Below are 27,679 nucleotides of genomic sequence, written 5' to 3'. Positions count from 1 at the left end.
CTCTGGAAAGCCTCTGCTCAGAGAGCAGCAATGCCAGAGCTGGGAGCCAGCGTGTTTCAACCAAGCCACATTCCTTATCGCTGCCTTGCTTGTGGCAGAAACCCAATCAAAATGTTTAGGTTCTGAGTTCATGCCTTGCTGTGTAAAACTCGTGGCAAATAATTGGGGGGGGGGGGGGGGGGCGGGGGAGGGAGCTCTCCCCAAACGTGCCTGGGGGTGCTGGGGGCAGCTACAGAAAATGTTCTCCTCGGTTGTGAGAGGGTCGATTGCACTCATGTTTTTGTTAACAACTTGATATAAGGACAGATTCTATTTGCAAGCCCTGAGAGCAACGAGAGGAACCCAATGGTCTCTGCGTGAGACCGGAACAGTCGCTCTGGCATTTGCCTTTGTCAGGGAATGGTTCAGAAGATTTAGTGTCCCGAATTGGTGCCGTGTTTACTGATCAGCTGCCGCTCTGCCCTTGGCAGTCATCCTTGTGTGCTATGGGCAAGGGGGAATTTAAGGATAAATTGAAGCAAAATGGAAGCCTACTTCCTGCTAAAATTAGCTGTCTTGGTGTTCACCGGGTATCTCCCACAATGATGCACTCTCTCTGGCACTTTGTCCCAGGCACACAGTGCTGTGTGGGGTCAGCCCTCCTTCCTCCCAGCACTCCTCCTCCTCTGTGCCCAGTGGGAGATGCTTCCTGCCTCATGGTTCAGCTGTGTTGGGGACGTGGGCACTGACTGGCTTGTCCCAATATGCAAGGGGACCCTGGGGACCAGGGCCGGTAGGTGCTGGGCTCTGCTGCGCTGGGCGGGTGCTGCAGGGCACCAAGGTCCTCCTAGGCACCACAGGCCAAGTGGGAGCTCTGGTAGTGCTGCAGTCCAAACCTGCATCTCTGATGGGCTGTGCCCAAATCTGCCTCTGGGTGCCCCTGTTCCCAGAGGGACACTGCTGAGGTGGAGAGCTCAATTCAAAGCACAGAGGTGGCAGGTGCCAGGTACTGGTGCTGCTGATAGTGGAGGTACAGCTGGGAATGCAGGCTCACTCGGACCGGCACTAGCCAAATCTGTATCACCAGCACAGGTTGTGGTTTTGTCCGCTTCTCTTTTTTTGATGCTGTTTTTGATTTAGCAAAGCAATGTTGCAGTGCCTCGTTGCTGCAGTTGCCTGTGCACTCTCATCCTGCAATGCCAGTTTTTCTCTTCTCATTAGCAGAGAGATGGTTTTCCTCCTGTAGGAGGACGAGGCCACAGCCTGTTGAGCAGCAATGACGGCTGCATCGCTGCCTTGCACGCTGAGGTGCTCTTTGCTGGGCAATGCTCTTCCAAAAGTCAGCGCATAATCTCTGAGCTCCCGGCTGACTTCTGGGTGCTGTTAGCAATGAAAACAAAACATTTCATCTCAAAGCAGAGAAATTTTCAATGCTCCACTTTAATTAAAGTAATCGTCAAAGCAAGGCAGCATGATGCAGTGTAACTTCATCTCTGCAAAGTCTGTTTCTCAGTAAAATTTAGCATTGACTATTTTGAATTTACTAAGTCCCCTGTATTCAGGAGGCTGCCATAAATATCTGACAGAGTAAAGACACTTTCCTTCTTTAAATGAAGGCTAGAAATACTTTTCATCACTACTATTTTAAGCATGGTGATCTAAAAAGCAATTCTGTAAGAGGGAGTTTACTTTGAAGAGATGTCAAGAGTTCCTGAACATTTTTTTGCCATTCCTTCAAAGAGCTCAATATTTGTTTTTCCTCAGTAAGAGTACTTGTTTATTTTGGAGGAATCTGTTTACACTGAAGTTTGCAATTCTGCATGCTTGGAAGACCAGTAATTTTACAGGCTTTAGCTCTACAAATGCAACCTTCAGCCTTCCAGGAACATCTTGCCCCTGCAATTTGTTACCCATGCAAAGCACCAGGTCCAGATACTTCCAAGCCCAACCAATGGATTGTATTGCAGAATGCCAAAGCTGTGAAAATGGAAGACCAGCATCACTCTGTAATAGGCAGGTAGGTATTTGGTGGAAATATTTCCTCCAGATGGTGCAGCTCATTGTAGGGAAATATTTTGCCTGGGAACTGGGAAGATCACCATGAACGGGAGCAGGGCCCAAGCAGGAGGAAAAGCCAACTCACTGGCATGCTTCAAAGCCAGCACATTTGGCGCAGAGGCAACATTCCCCCTGCTCCTTCAAGCTTCTTGCTGAGTGTGCTGACGGCAGCGTGCTGCCTCTTGGAAGTGCCCAAGCCCGTGGAGCTGGGGTAAGGGCCATTGCCACCTTCCCACAGGACGCTAGATGGATCCGGATTTGCCATTCCACAAGCGTTCAGGAATAATTGTCATGGTAGCTTTCTTAGTAAATCCTTTAACTGTTTAACTTATTCCCCGGAATTCTCGTGGGGGCGCAAACATAGCAGAGGGCACGAAGGTAACCCCAGTGTGCATGTGGTAAACCTTCTTCCTCGGCCCCAGTGCCCACCCGGGTGCCACGATGGTGCTCGATGCAGCAACTCCTGCTCCCACCTCCCTCTCCGCTCCTCCCAGCACCGTGCCAGTACAGCATGTTGGCAGCTTTCAGAGGTTGCCAGCAGGGAAGGGCAGCGCTGTGCCACCACTGCATGAGGCCTGCTGCCCTGGGCAGCCTGCAGGAGCTTCTCCTCACGGCAGCAGGTGCCACGGGTCGGCGAGGGGCAAGTGCATGTGCTGGGAGGAACTGAGGGGGAAGGAGAAGGGAGGGAAAGGAAGAGGAAAATGTGACAGGAGTGTGTGGTCTGCAGGGAAGGTGCAGTCTGTGACAGTGGGGAGTGTAACTTTGATAGCCGTGTTCTGCCAGGATAATTCCCCGCCCCAAATAATAATTCTCCAACAAAGACACAGAGGAGCCTTGCAGAGGGAGGTGCCAGTTAGGACAATTAACAGTTCCCTTCTGCTGCGGGGATGCTTACACAGCACCCAACACTCAAGCGAGGTTGGGCCGACCAACTCATTTCAGATTGATTTTTGTGTGTTTTGGAGGCTGCTGCCATATTTTGGAGGTGCAGCCTGGGAGGCTGCAGAGGAGGAGCCCTCCCATGACTGGCAGGCGAGGGGCCAGCTCTGCCCGGCAGCCCATGGGTGCCTCATGAGTGCTTCATGGTGCTGCCCGGCCTGCTGGGCCCTAATGGGCATGGCTGTGGCTCCCAAAGTGGTGGGGACTGGTGTCCCAACACCCAGTAGCTGTCACTGCCAGACAAAAACAACCAGCCTCTGAATGTAACTGGGAACACCGCATTGTTGCAAGCCAGAGGCCTATTTTGGGCTAATCTGCGAGATGAGGCGACACGCTTGTTCTTGTGCAGGAAGGATTCCATTGCCGATAAACATCAGTATATCTTTTTTAGCACAGCAAGCTAAGCATGAGAGAAGACAACTATTTATAAATACCCTTAGGGGTAAATATCAAGCAGAGAAACTGTAGGAGTTAAAGGTTAATGCTAGCCTGGGATCAAATGGGTATAAATTAATCATGAATAAGCGCAGACTGGAAATGAGAAGACCGTTCACAGTAATGTGAGGAGCAAAACTCTGCAGCAATTGGAGAGAGGCCTGAGGAGCTGGCAGAAGGGTTGTGCACCCCAACAGAAGTTTCTGAAGACAGAAAATCGCTTTTTTCCTGGGGATCCCTGGTTCGGTGAGCTACCACTGCTCCCCTCACCTGGGGGTGCCTCTCCTCCCTGGACCCCTGTGTGACCGAGCGCCGGGGGTGAGCAGACCGCCTGCTGGTGGGCCAGACCTGTGCTCGGCGATCTTGGTGGAAAACAGGTGTGTACAATTTCTGTTTTACTAAGGGTGGCTGTGGATGGTGCTGGGACGTGCTCCATTCACAGGCCAGCTCTGCCTGCTGTCCTGCTCACTGACTCGGCAAGCGGGGCTTCTGCCAAGGGACTGGCTGCAGTGTGCGGGCAAACAGCATGCCTAGAAGGTCCAAATAAATAACATGTTCATCTTTCTGCGAGACAGAAGATGCAGTCGTAGGTTGACTGTGTCTTATTTTCCTTATAATGCCTATTTTCCTAATAAATACCAGTCCGGTGGCATTACAGATGGGCTGAGACAGAAACTGCCCAGCTCTCCTGTTTACTTTATAGATTCCCTCAGTTCCCTGCTGGCAGCTTCAGGCCAGTTTCAACTATTTCTCTCAGCTGTATCACGTCACAGTATTTCTGTGGGCTCTCAAGAAACCACCCTGCACTCTCGAGGTCATCCTCCTCTCTTGCTGGTACATAGTGTAAGCCAAGAATATTTAAAGCATGATTTTGTATTATATCAAGCTGCTCTAGAAAGCACTCTGCACTGATTAACAGGTAATTATGGAAGATAAGTTTCACACAGTCCCCAAATTGCCTAGTATCCAATGCTCTGCTGGAATAAGCTGGTGCCTTGCTAGTGGCCTGCTGACACAGCAACAGCACGCTGGGTCCCTGATGGGCTTTGGGGAATGTGTTGGACAAGACCCATAAAGCTGACAGTGAGGTAGGTGCAGATTATTATTATTATCATTATTATTAATAATAATGATAATGATAATAATAATAATAATAATGTTGAAGTCAGTGGAGTTAATGATTTAAACTGAACTTACAGCTTTCTTCAGAGCCATTTTAGTACTCTGTCAGTTAGTGATGGGAAACAACCCTGGCAGAAGGTTGAAAATGCAGGAGGCAAACATCCACTTTTTGGAGCTGCAGGCCTCCAGGACAAGGTTTGTCTGCTCCTGTGTGCCTGCCCAGGGGGACCCCATGGTATGGGGCAATGTGAAGTACAAATAATTAACAAAATACAGTGTTTCTTGTTCAGCTAGAGTACCTGTAGTAGGAGAAGACTGACAGATGGATTAGCCCACGTGTCATTCATATTGAGCCCCATTAAGGTACTAAGGTTTTCCTGCCTACTGATCTTGATTTCTATTCTGAGAGAATATGTTTTTCTGATATATATTCTGATACATGTTCTCCTTAATAACAGACTGAATAGTCAGAGGATCTTCAATGAAATAAGACACCAGAAGAATGCTGCAAGTACAGGTATGGACATGCAATTGTTTCTATTTAGGCTTAACTTAGAAAAGTTTCAGTCTGCTATTAGAATAGCAGACCTGGCTGAACATCAGGATGTTGTTGGCTAACAGCTGTGTGATACAAAAAGCTCATGTGCTTATAATTGTATTGCACTGAATAGCACCACAAGAACTTATAACAAAAGTTGTAAGCATTAGCCTAACTGTTCCCAAGCAGTTTGTGGGTTTTGGATGACATGGTTTTAGGGTGCTCAACCTGAAGGGTCAGTTTTCTGTTTTGCTGAGCCTGTGCCCTTCTAAGAGTCATGTATATCCTTTAATAAGTACCCAGCTGAACATCAGTTATTTCATGGAACATGACTTCTTTACTCACATAATATAAGTAAAATCGAAATTTACTGTCCAGACAATTAAGTGATATGAAAGCCTTGAAAGAGCTGATGGAACCTACAACAATCCATCACACTATTTAATTACATCTTCACATTGCAAATCAGTGTCTGCTTAATATGTGGAAAAATCTTTGACAGTATTTTTATATTGGCTGAGAAAAGAGTAAACTCAAGTGCATGCTGTGAAACTGTAGCAAACTGCATCACTCTCACATAAAAACTTTTTGGAAATCCCTTTATGAAATACTGTATTATTTTACTCTTATGGTATTGACTGTAAAAGGTTCTGTGAAAGGCCACTGCTTGATTTTGCAAAGCCCCAACCTGTTGTTTGCACTTTACCACCAGAGATGTTCTTTGATATTTGATACATGTATAAAAATGAAACTCCTCATTCTTGAATTTGGTAGATTCTCATAGGTCTGTTTTTCTCAAATTCTGACATTTTCTGATATAATTTTCAGCAGTAAAAACAGACCTTTGGTATCAATTAAATCGATCTTTTTCTTTTTTCCAGAAAATTAACTCTTTCCTTTTTTCTTTTATGACCCTCTCTTCTACAGGCCCTTTATTTCAATAGCAGTTGACAGAATTGACAAGAGCAGGGGTGCTAGTCCCCACTCCTCCTCTTCCCTCTGATGGATTTCTCAGTTAGTTCCCTAACTGATCAAGTTACTTTAAAAGCAGTTTGAGCTGCTTGAAGAGCCATGTTCTTTGGCTCCCAGGCTCTTCCTTTCAGGACTTATACGACCCCTTTTATGGGGTAGAAAAAACCTTCCCTATGTACACTTTCTGAACATTGCATGTGTTAAACTTCCAGGATAAACGACGTTTTGAGTGTTAAGTTGAACATTCTTTGAGGCTACTGGGCTGGCTTAACATCTTATCAGCAAGATGCTTGGACCACAGGACGCAACAGAGCAGCACGCACTGAAGCAGTCCCAGCTGTCCTGCCCAGGTTCCCACGTGTGTACGGCACAGGGAAAGTGAGGAGCTGCAAGCTGAAGGGCTGCAAAGGAGGAAGTAGAAGATGGTAAGTCTGCAGCATAGGAGGCAAGGACCTGGCAGGTGAAAGATACTTCGAGCATCCCTGGGACCAAAGAGGTGATGTCCTCCACTGTGCTAGGTGCCGCACAAAGGGGAGAAATGCACGCTGTGCTTCCAGCTGACACCTATGTAAAAAGAAGTAGGGTTCTCTGGAGAAAAAGGCTATAAATCTAAAAGTAGTTCTGGTGGTGGCTAGCCACGGTGCATACTGTGTTTCTAAAAACGTCTATTGTCTGCTGCTCTGATTTTGAGGAGCTGTAATTGTATAGGGGGAAGGGAGTCCAGGGATGAGAGCGATTACACACAAAGCCATGGGATTAAAGAGTGAAGGACAGAGGGAAAAGATGCCCAGATAAGTAAATAAGATCACAGGTAGAAGAGGAGAGGAAGTCTGGAGCTGACAAGAGGGCAAGAAGTGGGGCAATAAGCAAGAGCTAGGTGTTGCACCGTTTTAGAAAGGAGAGTAGAAAATGATGAGGATGAAGATAGTACCAAAAGAAATTTTTAAGGGCAAGAGAGCCTGTCATAAAAAGTGCAGAGGAAGCAGCATTAGAAAAGACAGCTGCGGCTTGTGGTGTGTAAGGAGATGCAGAGAGACAGGCCCTTTTCAAATAGAATACATCAGAGGGGGTTCTTCAGTCGCTTCCTGTCTTTCGTTGTGTTCCAGGAATTTTCCTTAGATGATAATTTTCCAACTTTCAAATGTTTTTGCCATGTTAATGATATTTTTAAGGTCAAATGAACCAAGTAGTGAACAACATCAGACTGCTTGAAGACAAGCACATGATTGCTGTAAATGACAAAGCAAAAGGGAATAGCATGAGAATGACAGATCATAATTCTGACAGCAATTTGTGATGTCTGGATTATCACATGTGATGTCTGGGTACAACACAAAGCAGTTTTTCTATTTATTTCTTTAAAGCCATCTGTTTTTTTCACGTGTTCTCTGAAATTCCTTCATCTGCCCAGTGCCAGAGCTGACCCTTGTTGACTGTGGTATGCTTTCACTCAATAAGTTTGCTCCCAGAAAAGCTCACTCCCTCTCCCTCAGTACATAAAACAGCACGATTGACGTTATTCCCATGTTAAAAGTTTCTTACTTATATACACAGAAAGAGAGCACTTTGCCATGGTACTACAATTGATTAAAATAAATCACCAGTTACTCAACAAGCCAAAGGATGCTCATGAGTGGTGTTCCATCAAATGGGGGGATACAGACCTGATACCACAGCAGTATCCACGCCATGAAATATCTAGGGTATTTCCTGGAACGGAAAATCTTTCTGAACACCATTTTGGGCATCAAAAAGGTGCAGTAAATGCTAAGGATTATAATTTGTTCTCAAGTTCCCAGATTTGCATGTTACTGTAACAAAGTCTAATCTTTTGAATTCCTAATAATGGAGGGCTTTTTCCAGAAAAAAAATAAAAAGCATAATACATGAAGTCTAAGAATGATAATTAATGCTTCTCAGATGTAAACACCCTGCAAAGGTCTTTTGTTAGATCTATACGATACGTGTGATTTAGGTGCTGTATAATGCAGATAAGGCCAGGCATAACTGGTGTCAATGGGACTACAAATCAAGAGTGTCTACTTTCATAACTGCATTTAAATCGTCAAATAAGAGGTAAAAAGTGGTCTGCAAAAGTAAGATAGAAGTAAATATATTACCAATATTAGAACAGAAAGTGCAGGCAGGTAAGGAATACCTTTACTGACTTTGCAAAGCTGAATTTGAATGAACTGTCACCTGAATCATGGAGTGAATCATGGAGTAAATCAGGCTATCCCGATCTGCTTTTGATCTATCGCTCCATTTTATATCAACAATTGATATGTTGATACCAGTGGAAATTATTTCCCACGTTCACTGTCATATTTCAGAACCAGTTCCAGTGATCCATCCTCCATGACACCGGTATTATCGGTGTGCTGCCATCAACACCCAGAGTAGGTGCACAGCAGAAAGCAATAAAATTCCCAGGAGAAGACCTGGCAGGGAAAGAAAATCTCATTTTCTGCTTTCCATTTACAGCCTAAAATAGCCAGTCTGCTGGGAGCAGTAGTTCTTTGCAAAAACAGCGATTATGAAGACTATGGTCTTATTTACTTTCTGCCAGTGTTGCAGCACACACCATATACTCACAGGGTATTTTTAGTCACGAATTCTGCCAGGCAGAAACACAGAGGAGTTAATCACATGTAGCAAATTAAACAATAGCAAAAAAGCTTGCAGGACTGGGGGGGCTGCAGCAGCAGAATGTTGTGTTACCCTTTCTAGCCCAATTTCCTAAATGCAATTGGATTGGGGGATTCTGGGCAGGGTAAAGGCAAAGGGCAGCGGTAGCTTTTGACCTGGATCAAGTAGTCTCCATCTATACCTGCAGTCACCAAACCGAGGCAGGCCAAATCTCTCTACATTCAGATTATGGTCAGAATGAAAGCACTCATGTAGTTAAATTTGTGACTTTGCAGGTGATGAGCTGCTGTGTGCCCCAGCAGAGGTGGGTGATGCAGGAGCAGCTCCTCAAGCACAGCCATCAGCACAGCAGAGACAGAAAGGCACCGTCTTCTTGTTCCCTTCAGTGGACACAGAAATCTACTGGTGCTGGTAACCGTTTGTCTAAAAACATAGTAAGAGTAAAATGAAATTGTAGTCATTGGTTATTGTTAAGTCACAGCAAACTATTTTGGCTCAGTTTATACTGAGATTTATGGCAAATGGCATTTACTGGAATGAACGTATCACTGTTCTAAATGAAACCCTTTCTTTCATTAGTTCAAAGGAGCTTGTAAAATCCTTCATTGTGACTAAAATTTTGTGTAATGCTGGATATTGTTTACCCAAAGATTGTGCCATAATGTTTATTTACAGCATTAACATCTTAAGTTTTGTGTTTTTGTTTTGTTTTGAAGTGAAGCAGTAGGGCTCAAGTGGACTCCTTCACATCTGTTATCCCTGTGAAAAATAGCATGTGCCTTTTCAGGAATTAAATTAGGAATTAAATATGGAATCAGGAAGACAGGTATAAGGAGTTAAGGGGGTCTGAATGCTGACAGCACACCCGCTGTGCCATGGGCACAGAATATGTTTCAGCCACCCCCTCTGTCCTGAGCAGAAAATACCTGCCAGTGTCACGGTGTGTGGTGGCTGGCTTCCTGTTGGGCTGGGAAGGAGGAACAACAGGCAGTCTGAGGAGAAGGATGCCCAAAGTGTGTTTTGTTGTCTTCCAAGGGGAAAGTAAATCACTGCTTACTTTATTACCATTTCCTCTCCAGTGACATGACCAAAAGAGAGGCTGGAGAAGAAGCAGTTTACTCAAGTCTCCACAGTGCAAAGGCTGAAAAAATGCACCAAATTTAAGACCAATTTTATATCTCTTCTGGAAAGGCAAACCTTTTCCTCTCTAATGGGAAGATGCAAAGAGGATTATGATGGCAATATCCTTCCTCAGGCAGGTTTTTCTTTTTTTTTGTTTTTGTTTTTCTGGCAAGAGAGGTCTTTTGTAATAAGTAACTGCTCTTTGTTATGAACCAGCCTTTGTCAGTGACCACAGGGACACAAAATAGATGCTATCTGCCCAAAACAGCTCACAGTCATTGACAATCATTTTGTTTTCTTTACTGGGTAAAAGCAAGAAAATGGCTTTTAAATTAGATGTTGAACCCCTTCCAGAATTGCAATATAAGATACTGAATCAATCATTCTTCTTACAGTTACCTCCTACTCCACAAGCTCCTACTACCATAAAAATTGCTTGTTGCAAACTGAGCTGAGTGAGTAATTTGCAGTTTCATATTTGTTTGATAACTTTTTCCTCTTCCTCTTTTCATTATTTGTCCGTGAGCAGATTGATGTTCCTGAATCTTTTTCTTTTTTTTTTTTCTTTGAAAACATATGCTTTAATCGTTCTGCAAGTAATTCTCTCTGTAAGTCATTTGTGAGCAATTTGTTGAGAAGTGTTCAAACATTTGTCCTAATTCTGCTCGCCCTATATGAACTTGCATCACATGGTGTCTGCTCCTCAACTCCATCAACACATCAGAAGAGCTGGGTTTCTGTTGAGTCTTCTCGCTGGGAAAAATCACACTTCTGAAGCCCCTTCCTAGAAAACTCGCATAGAAAGCAAGAATTATTCAAAAACGATTTCAGATTTAGGCATGCACGTTCACTGAGAGGTTCACAGTTTACCAGCATCTGTAATGTTCACACCAGCTATAAGACAGCTTTTCCAGCCCTAAAGAGAACATCATTCGCACACTTCACAACTAGGGTCTGCTCCTAGCCAGAGCTTTTGTTGCCTTCCAGTTCATTCCAATTTGGCTCACAAAGCATCCCTTGTGTGCGATGAGGCCTTCAATGGCATATAAAGTGGTTGGGTTCCAAAGTATGACTGATATCATGCACAATTTCACCACTCAAAAATTATTTAATCCCCAGAAATAATTACAATGTTCTACTGGTTATTGTTGCATCTTAATGAAAAATAACTCTATCAAAATGCTAGCTGAAGGGTCTGATCCAGACCCTGCTGAAGTCAGTGGAAAGCTTTCCTTTCTGAATTATCTGCCACTGAATAGACAGAGGAGACTCTGCTTCTCAGATTGTAAAACAGCATCTCTTCAGATAAAAGTTTAAAAGAATTCACTGTTCAGAGGGATTTGGGTATTTAATGTGTCTCCTCTTAAAAAGAAAGTACCGGAATGCATATGCAATATTGAAAAGGAGGTAAGGAGGTAAAAAATTCGAACGCCAAGTGCCAACCTTAACCGGAGCAAGAATTTCAAACCCAAAGTTTGCAGCTTGCCTGAAATGTTTCCTTTAAAGATGTTTGTAGAATACGGGTCTTGGCTCTTGCTGGTATGCTGCAAAAATGCTGCACTGATGTTTTAGATAATGTAAACAATTGCTGCAACTTGTCACCCAGGTACTTCATGATTTTAAATAGAAGAAATAGAAATGAAAAAGTCATGAAATCTATGGATGATATCTCTGATTTTAACTATATCACATATGGGCATCTTTTCCCTGATTCCTTGTGAAGGGTCCACTCCATGAAAATATGAAAACCTTGGGGAAAAAAAAAATCTACATAGAAATACTGAAGAATGCAAGTCATTAAGCAATTCACATTTTTTCCAGGTAGGAATTTTGCAAAGGGAGATTATGTTTTCCTTTCAAACTGTCTTCTTCTGAAATTATCTTTAAATTTGTCAGTGCAGACAGGACTTAGTGCACCTTATTAATGTTCCTGAGCTACATCATCTGAGATGGACTGAAATTTGAACTGTTGGTGCTGATAAGTAACGCTTGGGATTCATTTATTCCATTCCATTTAGTATGCTGCTGAAATAAGCTATTGATGCCAAGCATCAAAATTCCCTGGACCCGACTTTTACACAACCAGTTGAGCCCTGTCTAGAACTCAAGCATCGAGTCTTTGGGAAAAATAGTGTGCTGGGAAATTCAGAAGCCTGAGTGTCAATTTCTCTTCAAAAGTCACAGCAGTATTCTCACTCTTTTCCAGCCATGACGAGCACATAACGGCAGCGCCAGGCGGCACACGGCTCTGCAGCAAGGTGTCGAGCGAGAGGCAGCAGCTGTTCGTGAGCCGTGGCAAACGTCACGCGTTCACGTTCACAGCCCAGGTGGCTGCTCGCAGGATACAGCAGCAGCAGCGAAGCCATCCGCTGGGCCAGGAGCACCAGGCAGCGTGCTGGAGCTCGGCACAGAGCTCTGTCCAGAGGCTGTTGTGAACTGCGAGTGTGCTGGCTGCAACACAGCAGGTAAAATCACATTGAGACATTCAAACAAGATCATTAGGTTGTGTGAATGTGCATCTTGGTTTTATGGTGCGGTTGTAAGCAGCCAGTGTAGTAACAGGAAAATAACCCAGCACAGTTCACGCCCTGCCACGTCACGTTGCTGGCCTTTCTGAGCATGAAGTGTTATCATTATACTCATAAATCACGTCCCTTAAGACAGGGAGATTATCGTGAAGCTGAATAATACTAACTTGCACTTCAAAGAGATACCTACCTTTTCTTCTAGACAGAGCAGAGTAGCTCATAGTTACTTCCTTGTATGCTGAAGTTAAATTTTACATCTTCAACATCAGCAAATCTATCAGTTTCCATTACGTTACTTAAATACCCAGAGTAGTGTTGTGCCCACTGCCTAGCAAGTTGTGTATTTTATGCTCAGGATGCTTCGTGCACAGAGATCTGCTTTCTGCAGAAAGCAGGTCTCAAATGTAATAGAATCTTTTAATTTAGTTTTAATTCAGTTGATGCTGAGTCAAGTAAAACACGACTACCTCAGAGATGCAGCATATTTCTTTGCACTTTTCACCATTAGCTGATTTTTTTATAGTGCCTAAGTTACACAACTTCACATTTGGTATTCTGAACCTAGTGAATTTTAGGGCAAAGTAGTTGTCATGTGCTGTCGTGTGTTTGTTTAAAGCTTTGTAGAAGGTGGATTCTTTTCATGCATTCTTTTATCTATAATTATTACACAAACACATCATATTATACATAACAGGAAAATGTTGCTATACTAAAAGTGCCCAACCTGTCTTAATTTTTGAATCTGCATAGTTAACTCCATTTATATCACTGAAAGGGCAGTGGTCCAAAGCATAAATAACTTGAGCTCAAAAACAAGCGTTGCTGTGCCAGACAGAAGGGACCTGTGGTGACTCTTGGAACACTGGGGCTGGGTGCAGGTCCACGTGGCTCTGTCCCCATGGCTTACCTCCACCAGAGTGAAAGGCGTTGTTAGACCCCACTGAGCTGTGCTCTGCTTCGCTGGGCCAAGTGTGGGAAATAACGCAAACAGAGAACACTCTGCACCACGCACCCTTGTGCTCCAGAGCAGGTATAATCTCTGTAATTACACCACAACCGCCTGGCAAATACCATGTAAATACATAGCAATTGCATGTTCCTACAGCTTACTTGTTAATTATGCATTGTTACTAACGAGTTCAAAGATAAATTATCATAGCACTTGCAGCACTTAGATGCTTGCAAAGCTTCTAAGCCGTGTAATAATGGAATTCGTACTGTTAAACGGTCGGCTTTGTTGCTTTTCCATTGGAATGGGGAAGGGAAGCAACGTGCCTCTCACACCCAAAGGCCCATAGCTGGAGCGTGTCCTTCTTACTGGTGCAGCAGAAGTATGCTTAAGTACAAAGTAAGATGGAACTTCTACCTATAAGGAAATACGGATGAATTAAAAAAAAAACAAAACAAAACATTTCCATTAACAAATCACTTTGCAAATTCCGTTTAGTAATCCTCCTAAGCAAATGCTGTATTTAAAATCACTGGCACTTGCATGCAATAGAACTAATACTGTTTTTCTGACCCAATATGTAATCTTGCACAGCCTAAAAACGAAAGGAAAACCTCATTCCACTGATGTCATCGGCAAAACTCCTATTGATTTCAGGGAGGGCAGGGTTCTACCCAGGCAGCTTACTTGTAAATGGCTTCTTGAAATAGCTTATATTATATTCTGGCAGAAATAGATCACCATGTAAGGCCACTTTACAGCCCATGCTGGCTCTTCTGTGAGCCGCACTGCAGTATTTTAGACTACAACTTCTAACTTCTAATAGGTATTTTAATAGTATTCAATAAAGTAAAATTAGCTCTATAAACATTGCTCTTCTCCAAAGTGAAGCTTCCCTGTAAGATATGACTCTGTAATGGTCTGTTCACCTGCTTATAACAACCCTTATAGCCCGTGCAAAATCACTTCGGGTTTTTTTTGGTTGGTTGGTTAATTAGTTATTTGTTTTTCTCCTCAATTTTATTATTTGTATATTGATTTTCAATCTGAAAGGTGATGTTGATTTTTCTGACAATTTGTCTTGTAGTTGTTGATCTATTTCTTCTAGAAATGACTCTCACTGCCAGGAGGCGCAGAAGTTAGCACTCAGATACTTCCAGTTCAGTACCAGCAGAAGCCCAAAGCCAGCAGTTGTTCCCTGTTACATACAAAGCCTATACGTAGAGGTGGTAGCCCCGCTGTGACCAGCTATGAGGAGCTGTAGACCCAAGTGGCCCCAGCACACGGAGCTGGCTCTGAGGCAGGGCAGCACTGGGTGCCCACAGGCACCTATGCCAGGACATGGGCTGAGCTTTTAGTGTGGGCAGAAGTCTAGGAATGATGGGCAAATTTGCAGTAGAGACTCCTTAGTGACGAAGGGTCAATGGAACTAGGGGGGAGAGCAGGAGAGCTTGCAGAGAAAGCAAGAGGGTGGTGTTCTGGTCTGATTTGAAAGAGCTACTAAAAGGAGAGAGACCAACATGCCAAAGAGAGATTGCATTTCAGCAGGAAGAGGGTAGCTGGCAATGTGCAAGGCAGATTTTAAGGTTAAGAAGGAGAGCAAGGAAAGGGACGAGAACTGGTTTATAGAAGCCAAACAGGAAGAGAATGAGATTAGATCACTGCAGCAATGTGTAACATGTTGGAGTGCTTTATTATCTGTTGTGCTCTTTAATTGTGAGTATAAGACGATGATTTCTAAAACGAACATGTACTTATTTAAGTTTATTGGCTCTCCTGTGGAAAATAACTTCATATGCAGAATGATTGTTGTTTTAAATGGATTCATTTTTATGTAACTTGCATTGACTTTAAATAAAAGGGAGCCGAGCATTTCCAGTATTACAGAGCAGGCAGAATAACAGAGGCTCGCTAGCCCTGCTGCGGAAGTCAATAGCTTCTTTGAAAACAGTATCCTTGTTCAGATGGAATTGCCTTGCTGTCATTTTCCTTTTCACTCCCTCCAGAATCCTACACTGGAGCCTGAAGGTATCGTAGGTTTTCCTAGATACTGAATATCTTCCTCATACAAACTGAACATCGGTGATCTTTTTAAATTCTTAGGGGCTGATCTTGTTCCTCCTGAAATCTACTATGAGTTTCTTGCTGCCCACAGGGGTATCAGAAGAGGTTTGACCAGCCCAGATGTTAGCTTGAAATTCTCCCTACGAATAAGGCCTAGGTATACTGACTGAAAGAGAGACTCATTAATAAATATCTTAGGACAACATGGTTCCCTTGAAAAGCTAATTATCTTGATAGTTACTCATTCCCCCCAAAAAAAAGTCTAATCAATGAGAGAACAAATTAAAAATTAGGAATCTCATGAAAACAGACAGCAGAATACTGCATTCAAGAGGACAGCCACCAATTAAGAGAAATGTCAACAACTCAAGTGGCAGCAACTTCAAAAGGGAAATCTTTTCCTCATTTTCGTATGCATTCTTCATAAGCAACATCAAGAAGTGTAACATGCTAATAGCTAATAACACTCAGAATAAGATTCACTAATTTACTAACTGAATAATTTAGTGCATATCAAAGGAATGATTTTCTCATTTCATTCCTTTTTTAGATCTAACACTAAGCTGGGTATTATCAAGTAGATGAAACTGCACAGATTACAAATCATCACTGAAATAGTCATTTTAGAATTGAGGTTGGTTTTTTTGCTTCTTTTGGTTTTAAGAAATCATGTTCATTTTTTCTCGTTATAATCCAGATCGCAAAACAAAAACAAACAAAAAATCTGGAAGCTTTCTTTGTGGAAATGAGACATTTCACCAAAAAAAAAAGTGCCTCATGGAGACGGATCTGTTATGACGTTAAACTATGGGTGAAAATTTTGGGGACGGGGGCGAGAGCCAGCCCCCTGTCTCAGGTGAGCTAGTAATGTGGTGCTGGGGAGATGCAACTGAGGTGTGGGAGCTGGGGCTCTCCTGGTGCAGAGGACTCTCCTGGGAATGGTACGGGGTGGGTTTGATTCCCGCAGGGACCGGCAAGCGACTGCCCTGGTACCCCAGCAGCATGCACTGGGCTCCTGCGGTGCCCCCAGCGCGGGGGCGGGCAGGCTGCTGGAACCATGGGCTTTGTGGCAGATGGAGCGACATTTGCAATTGGGAAAAAACACTCTCATTCTGCCAAAATATTAACAAGGGGCTTCCTCAGAAATAGTCTGCCACAGCCATTGATACGTGTAAATTCCGTATACAACTTCCTCCAATTAAAAAGGTACAATTTCAGCAGGCCGCCTGAGGACGAGGAACTCTGCACTGTTTTTTTTTTCTCTCCAGCAAAATCCTTCGTTTTGAGTCACAAGTTTTCAGTGCTGCAACACCTCACAGATATAACTTGTAGCTGCAGTGAGCCAGCAGCGCGCAATGCTGGTTTGGGGCCTGCTGTACGGTGGTCCCTGACTTGGCTGTGCTCGGTCAGGTGGCAGGCTTGGCAGCAATGGCACAGTGTGAAATCAAACAGGGAATGGATTCTTTTGTGTGTGTGGTTTTCTTTTTTGTTTGTTTGTTTTTAGGCTAATATATCTCTCTTTGTGAATGCCCAGGTTCCTTACACTGCGGGAAAAACAACCAGAATTTCCTGACCTTCCTTTATAACACCCATTATTTTACATAGCTTTATAATGTTCTTTGTTAATTTCCTTTTAGAAACAAACTCTCCTATTCCTTTTAGATTCAGCATATATGCGACATCAAAGCATTTCAGTGAATTCTTCATTCCATTTACATGCCAGCTCTCTGGTGATGGAGTCAGACGTGTCATGGTAGTCCTGCAAGCCGTAAAGCCATCCAGCTTTTCTGCCACCGCTGCAGTTCTCATTGCTGTAAGTACTGACCACTGGGGGACTGATCTTCAAACATCAAAAAACCTTCCTTTGATGACCTACTGTTTTAAAGAGGGCAATAGGACCAGCATGTTTTCTCCTTAAAGATAAAAAGACAGCCATTGTCTGTGTGCTAAGAAGGAACCAATAGTTATTTTCAACTTCAATTTGTTCTGTGCATTGTGAAAAAAGCTGAGTAATTCTATTCTCATTTAGGAGAAGACTACAAGGGAGAGAAATATATTTCTGATATATTTTAGAGACTTTTCTAAAGAACAGGCTGTCACAGTGCGGTATCCCACACCAATGAAAACCTTTTCCCCAGTATTGTCAGTTGTGCCTAGTTCTCCACCAAGTATATTGTCATGGATATTTGCACTAAACTGAGAGTTATCCAGCATGATACTTCTGAGAATTCAGATTAGCCTCAGTACTGAGCTAAGGAAGTTATGAAGGCAGTCTGCATCATAGTGATATTATAATTGCTCTGAAACAGCGATGTATCACATATCTGTGTTTTCATTCTGCCAGAGACATATTTTCAGAAAGGCAGTTTCTGATGACATGTTTGGGCAAATGATGCCTTATCTGCATGTTTTTTTATGTATCATCCTGATCTGGTAACTTGAATGCCATAAGGAGAAAGCTATGTTAATTGCACATGTTTTTAAGTCATCACAATCCAAAACACATGCCTCAAAACTATGTGCCTCAGAAAGTCTGGTCACTTGTTTGAGAAGCCGGAGATGTTCTGCCTCTGTTAGAGGAATCAGGGAACTTTTTTATAACAAGAATCTTCAGGCATGATAATCTTAGCCTTGTGGATATTGTATATTTCTCCTGCCTAAAAATAAAAACCACTAAGTATATGAGCTGCTACTGTAAATACAAGCACGAGTAAAAGCGTTCGTCTGTTGCCAGACTCCTCCTCCCACTTGATTTCAGTAGTCAGCAAAAATACTTATTCAGTATTAAGTTACAGAAAAGAATTGTTGACCCTGGTATAATGGAGAGCTAAGATAAAGTCAAGTCAATGGAGTTTGCTTCAGCTTGCAACATTTCAAATAAAGCTTCTGCATTTGTTTGGCTCTTAAAAATTAAACGATATAGAAAATATTAGTTAAAAGTGAAAGTTTAGATAGTCTACAAGTGTTTTTCATAAAGTAATTTTAATTGAGATGCTCACAGCTGAGTTAGCATTATTTGCTGCTAATTTAGGTTTCATTCTAAATAGTGTATGTTAACAAACTTGGACCACTTAATGCTAAGTGCTTTACATTTTTCTCTTTAATTAAATTTTGCCAAAGAACCATGTTACATAAGCATGTGCCCATACAAAGAGCACACTCTCAGAGCCTGGTTAGAGTTCAGGTGACCTTGCAGCAACTAGTGGTTTCCTACTGATCTCACTGGAGACAGGATTTTTCTCTTTACCCTGTACTTTTTTTGTATATATGGGTCCTAAAAGTTATTTGATTACTTAATACACAGGTTCTTGGGTACATTACTCTAAGAAACTTATTTTAATGAGCTCCAGGCTGTCATTTACCATTTCTGTTATTAGATAAAAACAAGCCTTACTTCAGAGTTCAAACATATATATTCCAGCAATTACAAACATATTTGAAATACGACAACAGATGCCAGTTTAGATAAGTTTCTAGTCTGTGGATGGAGGTAGGCATTTGCTGCAATAATCTGCAGTTTTACTGCAGAATTTGAGAATTGCCTGGAGAGAGCTCTGGGAGAATTGTGTACAATTTCGGGGTTCTTTTAACTGTACAGTAATCTGGCACGGGTGGTTCAGATATGGAAGTGGCATAAAAATCAAGAAAATTTTGAATAATCTTTAAGGTCAGTAGTATAAGATCTAGGCATAACCTTTAGGAAGTCATGAAGGCATTTACCTTTAATTCTGAGATATTTTTCACCAGTGTGAGATGAAACATGTTGAAGTAGGCGACAGACTGATTCTGCCGTTCTTCCATGTGCCCAGATTTGTGCAGGGTTGTGCAGCACTCTTCTTTTCCACGGGCAGCATGGCTCTCAGGAATGCAGTGCAGCAGGGACCAGACAGTGATGTGGCCGCCTGGGCTCTGAATGCTCACCTTGGCCAAAGCATCACAGCACACAGGTGCCAGGTTTCGACTCCCTGTTCAGCTTTTGCCACATTGGTACAGTGGCCCAAGAACGTGTTGGAAACACGTGCAGTAAGGATGCTACGCAGCTATGCCAAACGCTGGGGTTTGATGTTTAAGTTTTAAGGTACAAAAGAAAAAGGAAAATGAGGGCTGCTCTGGGACAGCCCTGCTCAGAAGTGATGGCTGGGGTGAGGTGTTGACCCCGTGGCTCTGCAGGATGCTGTTGTCGTACGGCTGCAGGAACAGGGCAGGCTGGCTGAGCACTGCTCATCTACCTCAGTGCAAAGTTACTCTCCTAATGGATATTTTTTTCAAAGTTCTAAGATGTTACCTAGTTACCATAGCCTAGTAACCATTTAGACAGATCGGAGCTTTTCCTTGCCACCAGGTAAGCGAGTGACCCTCAGTGAGTCCAGTGACACTGAAACCGCCCAGCTGCAAACCAGAGTGAGACTCCATAAGAAATTTATTTGAAGCGTTCAGAGGAACACTGCAGTATGAGATGAGTTATGATTAGTCTTGACAATGCTAATTCAGTTTAAAATATGCTTAACTGGTTTAAAAATAAAACTTCAGCCTCCCTTCCACTGCAACCCAGTCCTGAAACTATTTCGGCGCGCGTTGCCTGTCCCATGCCTTATTTTCTGATTCGGCTGTGAGGTTACTATTAATAGCCCAGAAGCTGGGGGGAGGAAGTGCGACTACCAAGTTCTGCAAACAGTTTTATGTGCGCTCACTTCTCGGCTGTGGGCGAGCGGTGCCAGCCCGCCCGTGTGCCGCCGGGGTCAGCCCTGGCCACGCTGGACCACCCATCCCTCCCCGCGCGCGTTGCTAAGAGACCTGCTCTCCTCCGCTGAGCCTCGTGGAGAGGAGCACATCAAAGACACCCACAGCCCCGAATGGTTTTATAAATGAATTTAAAGAGACACTCTCCCGTGCTGTGTTGTGCTGGGGGGAGATCAAAAGTTGCTCTATGTGCGGAGAGCAGCTGGAGAATTCAACTGGCTTCTTCTGGAAAATAAAAGTGCTCTCATTACTGAGAACCATGTTGTATTTACTTTACTTTTTTTTTTTCTTTTTTTCAGAACTAGACTACAAATTTATGCTAATTAATGTTTTGAGTTTTATGGCAGGCAAGACATTGAACGCAGGCCAGGGTACGTGTTTGTACTACTTTCAAAAGTAAGGTCTTCTGTCATCAAGTGACAAGCTGGTTTTGATTAACTCTCTTCATCTCTGAAAATATTTCATTCTGTAAATTTTAATTGCTTTTCTGACTTACATTGAAGTTGAGGAAATCACAGGGTAAACATCAAGTGAAACATCTTTAAAAGAATAAATGATGAGAAAATAATCCGTGTAAATCGATATTTGTTTTGTCAGGCTGAAAAGCTAAGACACAAATATCTCAGACCTTTCTGAAAAGGATAAAAACCAAATGAAAAAATCTTTAATTAAAAAAATCTGGGTGTATATATAAGTTTAAACATTACCTCTTGCCAGACCAGCACTTACCTGGCATCTGCTTAGCTCTTCTATTCTGCACAGGCTGTGGGCTCTAAGAGCACACTGGCAGCTCAGGCGAGCATTTCCTGAAACAGAAAAGGCAGGAATTATTTGCTTATCTACTTGGTTTCAAACACCATCAACATGTGGTAAAAAGGGAAGAAAAAAAAAAAAAAACAGCAATGCGTAAGAAGGTGCAAGACTTTCATTTTCAAAGACACCATGGCTGCACAGCCTTGGGAAAAGCGAGAGGAACCCAAATAACGTGCTAACAGCGCTGCCTGAGCAAGCCAGACAGATCATTTGCATGGAAAGCAAAGCTCTCAGGTCAAATGGCTGCAAAAAAGGTGTCTTGAAAATCACATGTAAAATTCTTTCCATGTGCAAATCTCGTTTTGTGACCAGCCACACTAGCCACATAAGCAAAGGTCTTCTTTAAAGCAGTTTCAGGGGCTCGTTCACACAAGCAGGTGCTCGTGCAACTGCAGGCAGAAAATCTCTGGCTTCAGGTGCAGCGTGTACCCGTATTATCTCCTCTCCTTGCTGTGTGCCTGGTGGCTGAGCAGAGCTCGCTTCTCGCTCTCTGCCTGTGCCTGCAATCTCGCATAAATCTGAGGGTAGATTAGTGAAACCTAATACACTCCAGGACTGTAAAGGGATTAATCTCACATAAATCTTCACAAAAAAAAAAAAAAAAAAAAAAAAGGCATTAGTATTTATTTACATGCGTTTTATTTTCCAATGAGGAAAAAGCCTCCTTTTTTTCCTGCATCAGTAAAAGTCTCTTCAAAATTCAAATGGCTTAGACTTTGCATTTAAAATCCCCTGCACTACAGTTAACCTATATTCTAGAGCTCAAATAGAAAACTAAAAGCATGTGTTTTAGAAAAGAACTTAGCTAGCTTTTCTGTTTCGTTACTAGATATCTATTACAGGGGCAAGATGTGGACTGTCTTCTCACTGATAGACTGTTTTATGTATAAACATCTTGACCACTGCTATGTTGTCAGCGGTTAGTAGATTTGGTGTGTTTGGCTGAATTTCTGAAGGGGAGAACTGTGACTTGCGCTCTAAATATTTTTTCTGGAGAATGGATTCCTCAACAGACTGTGGGCATCTTGTACAAAATCCCAGCAAACGTTCCGAGAGGAGTACAGCACTGCCAACTCACCAGCCTTGGAAACCAAAATCTGGGTGACCCGCGGGTTCCCTCCGTGCCACCACCTGCCCCACACGGGTGCACGGTCACGAGGGCTGGGAAAGAAATGATGCACACTGCAAGCAGATGCAATTACTGGTTGCTACTGGTGTTTATGGCAAGCCTGTTTCAAGATCCTGACCAAGTTTTGTTTGAGATCCACTTTGATCAAACTTGTGTTTAAGATAAAATGTTGTGCAGCGGGCATGTCCTGAGAAGTTTAGTTAATAGTCGTTACTATCATATTTTATTAATATTTGTAGAATTTTGGTTAACGAATGCAAATAATTTTAAATCTCTGTTCCTTATTTGTTCCCAGGATACTGTAAAACGTCCACGGGAGTGGGGCAGGCAGATCACAGCTGGGAGCAGGCAGGGCAGAGGCTGGGGCGAGGAGCAAGAAGCCATGGTTTTGGAAGCCGGGAAGGTGCTGAAGGCCATTGTGAATGTTAATAACGTTATTTCATGTTTTTACAGTGCATCGTGTGCTTAAAGCACCGCATAGACTACTGGTAATTAGTGATCTGGATGTTTCTGAAATGATCAGTATCATTTAAATTGTCATTAAAATACAATTAGCAGCCCTTTGAACTGAGCGCTGTAGTTCAGAGCAGCCTAATTGGTGGCTTGTGGGGCAGATCTGACAGCGGGAGGAGGCTGGCTGCTTCTCCTCGCCTCTCACTGTGCCTGCCCCACGAGCAGCAGCCGTACCCCTCGACACGCAGAGCCCTGATGGGGCTGAAGGGTCAACGGCACAAAGCACCCCTTGCGTGCAGCCCACTGCACCGAAACCCAGGGATTTCTTAGAGCTCACTGAAATCTGCGTGCAGATTCCAGCAGGTGCTGCTCCACCGCTTTATACTGAATATTTCAAAACAATTCACTTTTTTTGTTTGTTTGTTTTTACTGGGCTTTCTGAGCACTTGGCTTTTTGCAGCAGCAAAAGCTGCTGTGGCAAGGTTTGTAGGGGTGAAATTCTGGAGCCTATGGGCAGTAGGTGGTGAGACCAACAACTGAGCCGTCTGCGTCCTTCAGTCAAAGGGATGACGCTCCGGCAGTGCATTGGCACGTGTTTGGCTAAGACAAAGAGTTGTGTTATTGTAGCAGACTGAAAGCGAAGGTCTGGCTTGGATGGTGTTCCTAAACCTGGCATCCGTACCGCACGTTTAGGTAGCTAAATCTGTCACTGACATGCTTTAGATACTTGTGTTAATTGCATAAATGTCAACAGAAAATGGCATGTTTTTAAAGTGTTAGAAGTGTAAATAGCTGCTCTTCTGAAATGGCCCCAGTATATATTTTTAGCTTCTACAATCTCTTCTGAATATGCTACTTGCAAATGTATCGTATTTCTTGTAGTATCTAGCTATAGTAACATATTAGTAGCTGTAATACTCCTGATCCTCCTGCATAAAGCACTGTAGAATATACTTTAAATACTGGCTTTTTGTATGTCTCACACAAGTATTCATTAATACCAAGGGAACAGCATGCTACTGTTCCAGGTTTTCTAAGAACCAGTGCTATTGCCCTTCACCAGCTCCTGTTGCCAGCTTCACAATGCCTTTATTATTTATAATTTTACTCTTGAAAACTCAAATTTGGAACTGAAAATTTTCATGCTTTTGTTTTTTAAAAAATAATTAAAGCAGGCAAATGGACCTGATGTAATCTGCATAGCGTGTGCCATGGCTGTGAAAGCGCCACTTGTTCTTTGAAAGGAGGAATTCTTCCAGCCAGCGTCCCTTGCCCCCTCCTCTGCGCGGCCGCCTTTCCCATACAGTCAGGACTCGCTGCCAGTCACTGGTGTGCCCTTTAAGTCTGCTGGAGCAATGGTGTCATTCGCTGGATGTCTGTGCAGAGCCTCACAGGTTTCCTGCAAAGTGCAACCTGAAGTTTCACATTTTGCTGTTCTGCTGGGGCAGTGGTTGCTCTGCTGAAGTTCTGTCCTGTGTCCGGAGTGGTGCCTGGCCTGCCATTGATCAGTCCTCACACAGCAGCTTTCAGAGGCCTCTTCCTCCTCTGCCACTCACATAGCAAGTGGCATGTTTTCAGGTATGTCCCACCACAAAGGACTGGAATGTTGGCCTAGCATGTTTTACCAGTGTTTGAATGGGCTAAAGAAAGTTTTTGGAAAGCTGCAGATGCCTTTGGAGAGGAGGGAAAGAGAAAAAAAAAAATAGACTTGATGGGGATGTTAAGAGGTCAGCAGGCCCAAGACAACAGAAAAAAGTGCAACTCAGAAGTCGGTGCCAACAAGCAGCCCTGTAATCCCTGCCTAGGCAGATAACCAAGCTCCTCCCAATCCCTCTGCTGTTACGCCCTGCCTCCTCCTCTCTCTGCCTTAGCCATTCTGTACAAGAACTGTAAACTGTTGTCCAGATCATTCAGACAAAATACCCTTCCTTAAACCTGCCTTCTTCAGGCACACAGAATAGGTATTGTCTCAGGAGGATTAGCAGACCAGGTACTACAGAACGCAATGTCGGGTGCTCCAGGCAAGCACTTTGCGTGGGCAGTTGCTGACGCTGAGCGAGCAGCCCGTCTGCTGGGCAATGGACACCCCCAGAGCACAGGGAAACAACTGGATTGCTCCTGTTACAGGAATAATGGAGCTGGTAGCAAAATGAAGATGCCAAGTGAAATTGCCAAATATATGGAGATACTGAAAAATCCATGGGTGTCTTCAGTGGGCCTCTGCCCCAGTGTCAACCCATTTGGATGTGCTTCCTCTTCGTGGGAAGGTGTTGGGGACAGCATGTGGAAAATACCGAATACACAAGAACCTGGGAAGATTCATCGATCTGGAAGGGGGATGCAATTCTGAAATACCTTATTGCGATTTACAAAAGGACAGAAATGTGAGAAAATCCATAAAGAATTAACTAGGAATCAGCAGTGTTTGTCTTGACAGTAAACGAAGAAGGACGAAATAAAACAGCTTACTACAAAATGGATTTGACTAAGAGCGAAAAACGTAATGAGGAAGAATGCACTTTGGATAAATCTGCATTCTGTTGAGGTAAATGAAAAAGCAAGTGCCAGTAGGAGGGAAAAAAACAAGACTTCTTCCTGCATGGTCACTGCTGGTGCACATTTGCATGAGGCAAGTGCACATTTGCATGAGACAAGCACAAGGACAGCAGACTTCCTGAGTGTCAGAACAGCATCAGCATCTTAGATGGGCAAAGAAGATGCAGGATTTACTGTCAACTTTCATGAAACACTAAGGGTCTATTTGGCCAGCTGGTAGGGGAGAATGAAAAACAGAAAATCAGTGAAGTGAGGTTCCTTGTGCGTCTCTTGTAGTCCTTGCTAGCAATTCTCAGAGTCTTAAGCTAAATGAGACAGAGAACGTGAAAAAGGCAGGAAGCCTGCATGAGCAATACAGGATTACTGAAAAGCAAATTGAGATGTTGCAAAATGCATTTGATGCAGTTCACAGCTCTCGGTGAGAATGTCCAAGGAAGATCCTTCTCCCGAGCACTGGCCTCCTACCCCAGTTCCATGTTGTAGCAAACCAGAGAGGGTGTGCACGCAGCCACAGAAAAGGCCTGCTACCTGTGCAAAGATGCAAGTCGTATTCACCAGGTAGTAATGCAACCAGTTTCTTGCAAGTGTAAATTCTGCTGGAAGTTGAATTTTAACTTAAGTTGAAATGTTACACTGCAGAGAAAGTTTTGTAAAAGAAACTGTGAGAATTGTTATTACCTGATTATTGCTGGAAGAGTAATATTCCTGCTTGTAGACTAAGAAAATATTTAACTGTTCACAATAAATCTGTTTAAGGTGAACTATCACCAATCAGTTTCTGCAATCATGTCTTGCAGAAAGCTGAAAATGGAAGAAGTTCCAGAAATAGACTGAAACTCATCTAAGAGCTAATGATGGAGAGACTGATAAGCATTTAAATGACTCAGGTGCCTCCCATATGTACATTTTTTTCTGTCCTAAGAGGAAAATGTTTCATCATAAGGTAATTCACAGATATTTGAAAATAAGTTACTGTTTGCAAAAGCAAGATGGTCTTTGTAGATGTTTTGAAAGCTTATAGAGAGGTATCTGAAAACATCTGAAGGAATTCTTCAGCTGTATAAATTGTGGGCTTCGTATATGGTTTATGTACACCAACATAAGAGACAAGAAAGGGACGTCTCACCTGGAAGCAAGCGCTATGGTACAAAGTTACAGCAGGACTTCAATGATTATGTATTTTTGCAAACATACACACCTTTTTTTTTTTAACAAAAAAGAAAAAAAGTTTTTTTTTTTAAAAAAAAACAACCTACAGTAATTTTTTGCTTAACTTTTATTTTTTTTTTTTTTGAACTATTTTAGAGTAAGTGGCAAGCATGTGTATAACGTGGGAAAAAAAAAAAAAGAAAGAAAAAAAAGGAAATCACTTGAAATAACGTACATGCTGAAGATGGTGGTATGTCAACCTGGGGAAGTGTCCCAGTAAAATGTTGATTTTTTTATATAAACCACATAAGGAACCTGCTAGCTTCTATAAGCAAAATTCTGAATAAGCAGATATGCAAGAAATTTAGCATGAGAGGATAAAGGGCTGGTTTTATCACTGCGTGCCATTTACCCCTACTACAGTCAAATGCTTCAGATTACAGGAAAGGGAAATAGGGCAGCCAACTGTCACAACTAACAGAGGAATGTCAGCACTTACTGGATGTTTACTTGCAAATGTCTGCGTTGAAATTCAGTACAGAAATACTAATATAATAGGCCTATGTCACCTTGAGTGTGGAAGTAACAATGCATGAAAGTGTCCCAGTGCGGAATAGGCCCATGGCCTGCTCACTGGCCCCAGCAGAAAGCAGGCAGGACAGGAGCTTTTCTCCTGCTGCAGTGAGGACTGGAAAGTTCTGGGGCAGCAGCTCCTCAGTGAGACACACCAGGGTGAGAACAGAGGAGAAATATTAAGGGAAATCAGGTAAAGCAAGTGTTTCCCATGGATAATACACGCATCAATTATTCCCAGGCAGATGTACCCATCGAGGTTACCCTCAATAGTTCATTCCATTGCCTACATCCACATTCATCTCATAGGACCAAGTTCGTTAACAGAGAATGAAGGCTAAAATGATATCATTCATCTCTATGTTCTTGTCCTGACATGGTTATTCATTAGGAGTTCTTCCTAATGACTGTTCAGTTCCTTCCTTCTAGGGAGCCACTCCTAATTCTCTTCTATTCAGGTTGGATAATGAGTCACTGACTTTAATATTAATCTTTATTAACCCTTCCCTTTCACAACCCACAGAGTGCAATGTGTTGTGTCTCAGGGCCGAGACAGAAAGCTCCTCAACGCCTTTTCCTCTGTTGTGCTATTTTCTTAACGTGCAGAGAATGCACTGTCTCCTGCAGGCTTTCTGCTGCTGGTTGTTGAAAAAACACCTTGTTTGTCTTCACGCCTCCACTTAGTTGCTTTTTAGATCTTAGTCTACCTGTATTCCAGTGTAATTTTGTTTTCCATAAATTACACTTCTTTTCCTTTGCCTTCTTGTCTGGCCAATTTTTATTTAGCTAAAACCAGTTGTGTGTGTCAAATAACTTTTTCAAGCACTTTCCCCTTCTATTTTACCTCCCCTTTCTCTTTTCTATTGTGGAGGGAGGGTTGTGGCTGCCTGTGAGCCTGGTAGTGCTCAGTA

The 27,679-nt window shown here is 43.0% G+C and overlaps 1 protein-coding gene and 1 long non-coding RNA gene across 11 annotated transcripts; one reads left to right on the top strand and one right to left on the bottom strand.

Annotated features, from left to right (window-relative positions):
- Positions 1-239: 239 nt before the first annotated feature.
- Positions 240-23,811, bottom strand: LOC311442031 (uncharacterized protein). Of its 4 annotated transcripts, XM_084530780.1 has the most exons (4): positions 23,676-23,811; positions 20,825-20,901; positions 13,561-13,708; positions 10,093-12,265 (listed from the first exon to the last, which is right to left on the bottom strand). In XM_084530780.1, the coding sequence occupies exons 1-4, from the start codon at positions 23,701-23,703 to the stop codon at positions 12,117-12,119; spliced, it is 402 nt and encodes a 133-aa protein (XP_084386906.1). In that variant the 5' UTR covers positions 23,704-23,811; the 3' UTR covers positions 10,093-12,116. The 4 variants fall into 4 exon arrangements, 3 of the variants coding, with proteins under 3 accessions (XP_084386905.1, XP_084386906.1, XP_084386907.1); XM_084530779.1 differs by lacking the exons at positions 10,093-12,265; positions 13,561-13,708 and adding an exon at positions 240-1,359; XR_014696423.1 differs by lacking the exons at positions 13,561-13,708; positions 23,676-23,811 and adding an exon at positions 8,989-9,115 and having other exon boundaries at positions 9,619-12,265; positions 20,825-21,454.
- On the top strand, positions 2,417-23,789 carry LOC311442033. 7 transcript variants are annotated; one of them, XR_014696424.1, is made up of 8 exons: positions 2,417-3,788; positions 4,992-5,050; positions 6,256-6,468; positions 8,968-9,103; positions 9,772-12,279; positions 16,053-20,466; positions 22,333-22,440; positions 23,663-23,789. It is a non-coding gene; the product is annotated as an uncharacterized lncRNA (long non-coding RNA). The 7 variants fall into 7 exon arrangements; XR_014696425.1 differs by having other exon boundaries at positions 9,772-9,947; positions 12,021-12,279; positions 22,333-23,676; XR_014696427.1 differs by having other exon boundaries at positions 16,053-16,211; positions 17,018-20,466; positions 22,333-23,676.
- Positions 23,812-27,679: the final 3,868 nt, after the last annotated feature.

The sequence above is a fragment of the Aythya ferina genome (genome assembly GCF_964211825.1).
Source record: "Aythya ferina genome assembly, chromosome: 10".
In the NCBI taxonomy this organism is placed as follows: domain Eukaryota; kingdom Metazoa; phylum Chordata; class Aves; order Anseriformes; family Anatidae; genus Aythya; species Aythya ferina.
The sequence above is the reverse complement of the archived record's forward strand: the minus strand, read 5'-3'. Positions and strand labels throughout refer to the sequence as shown.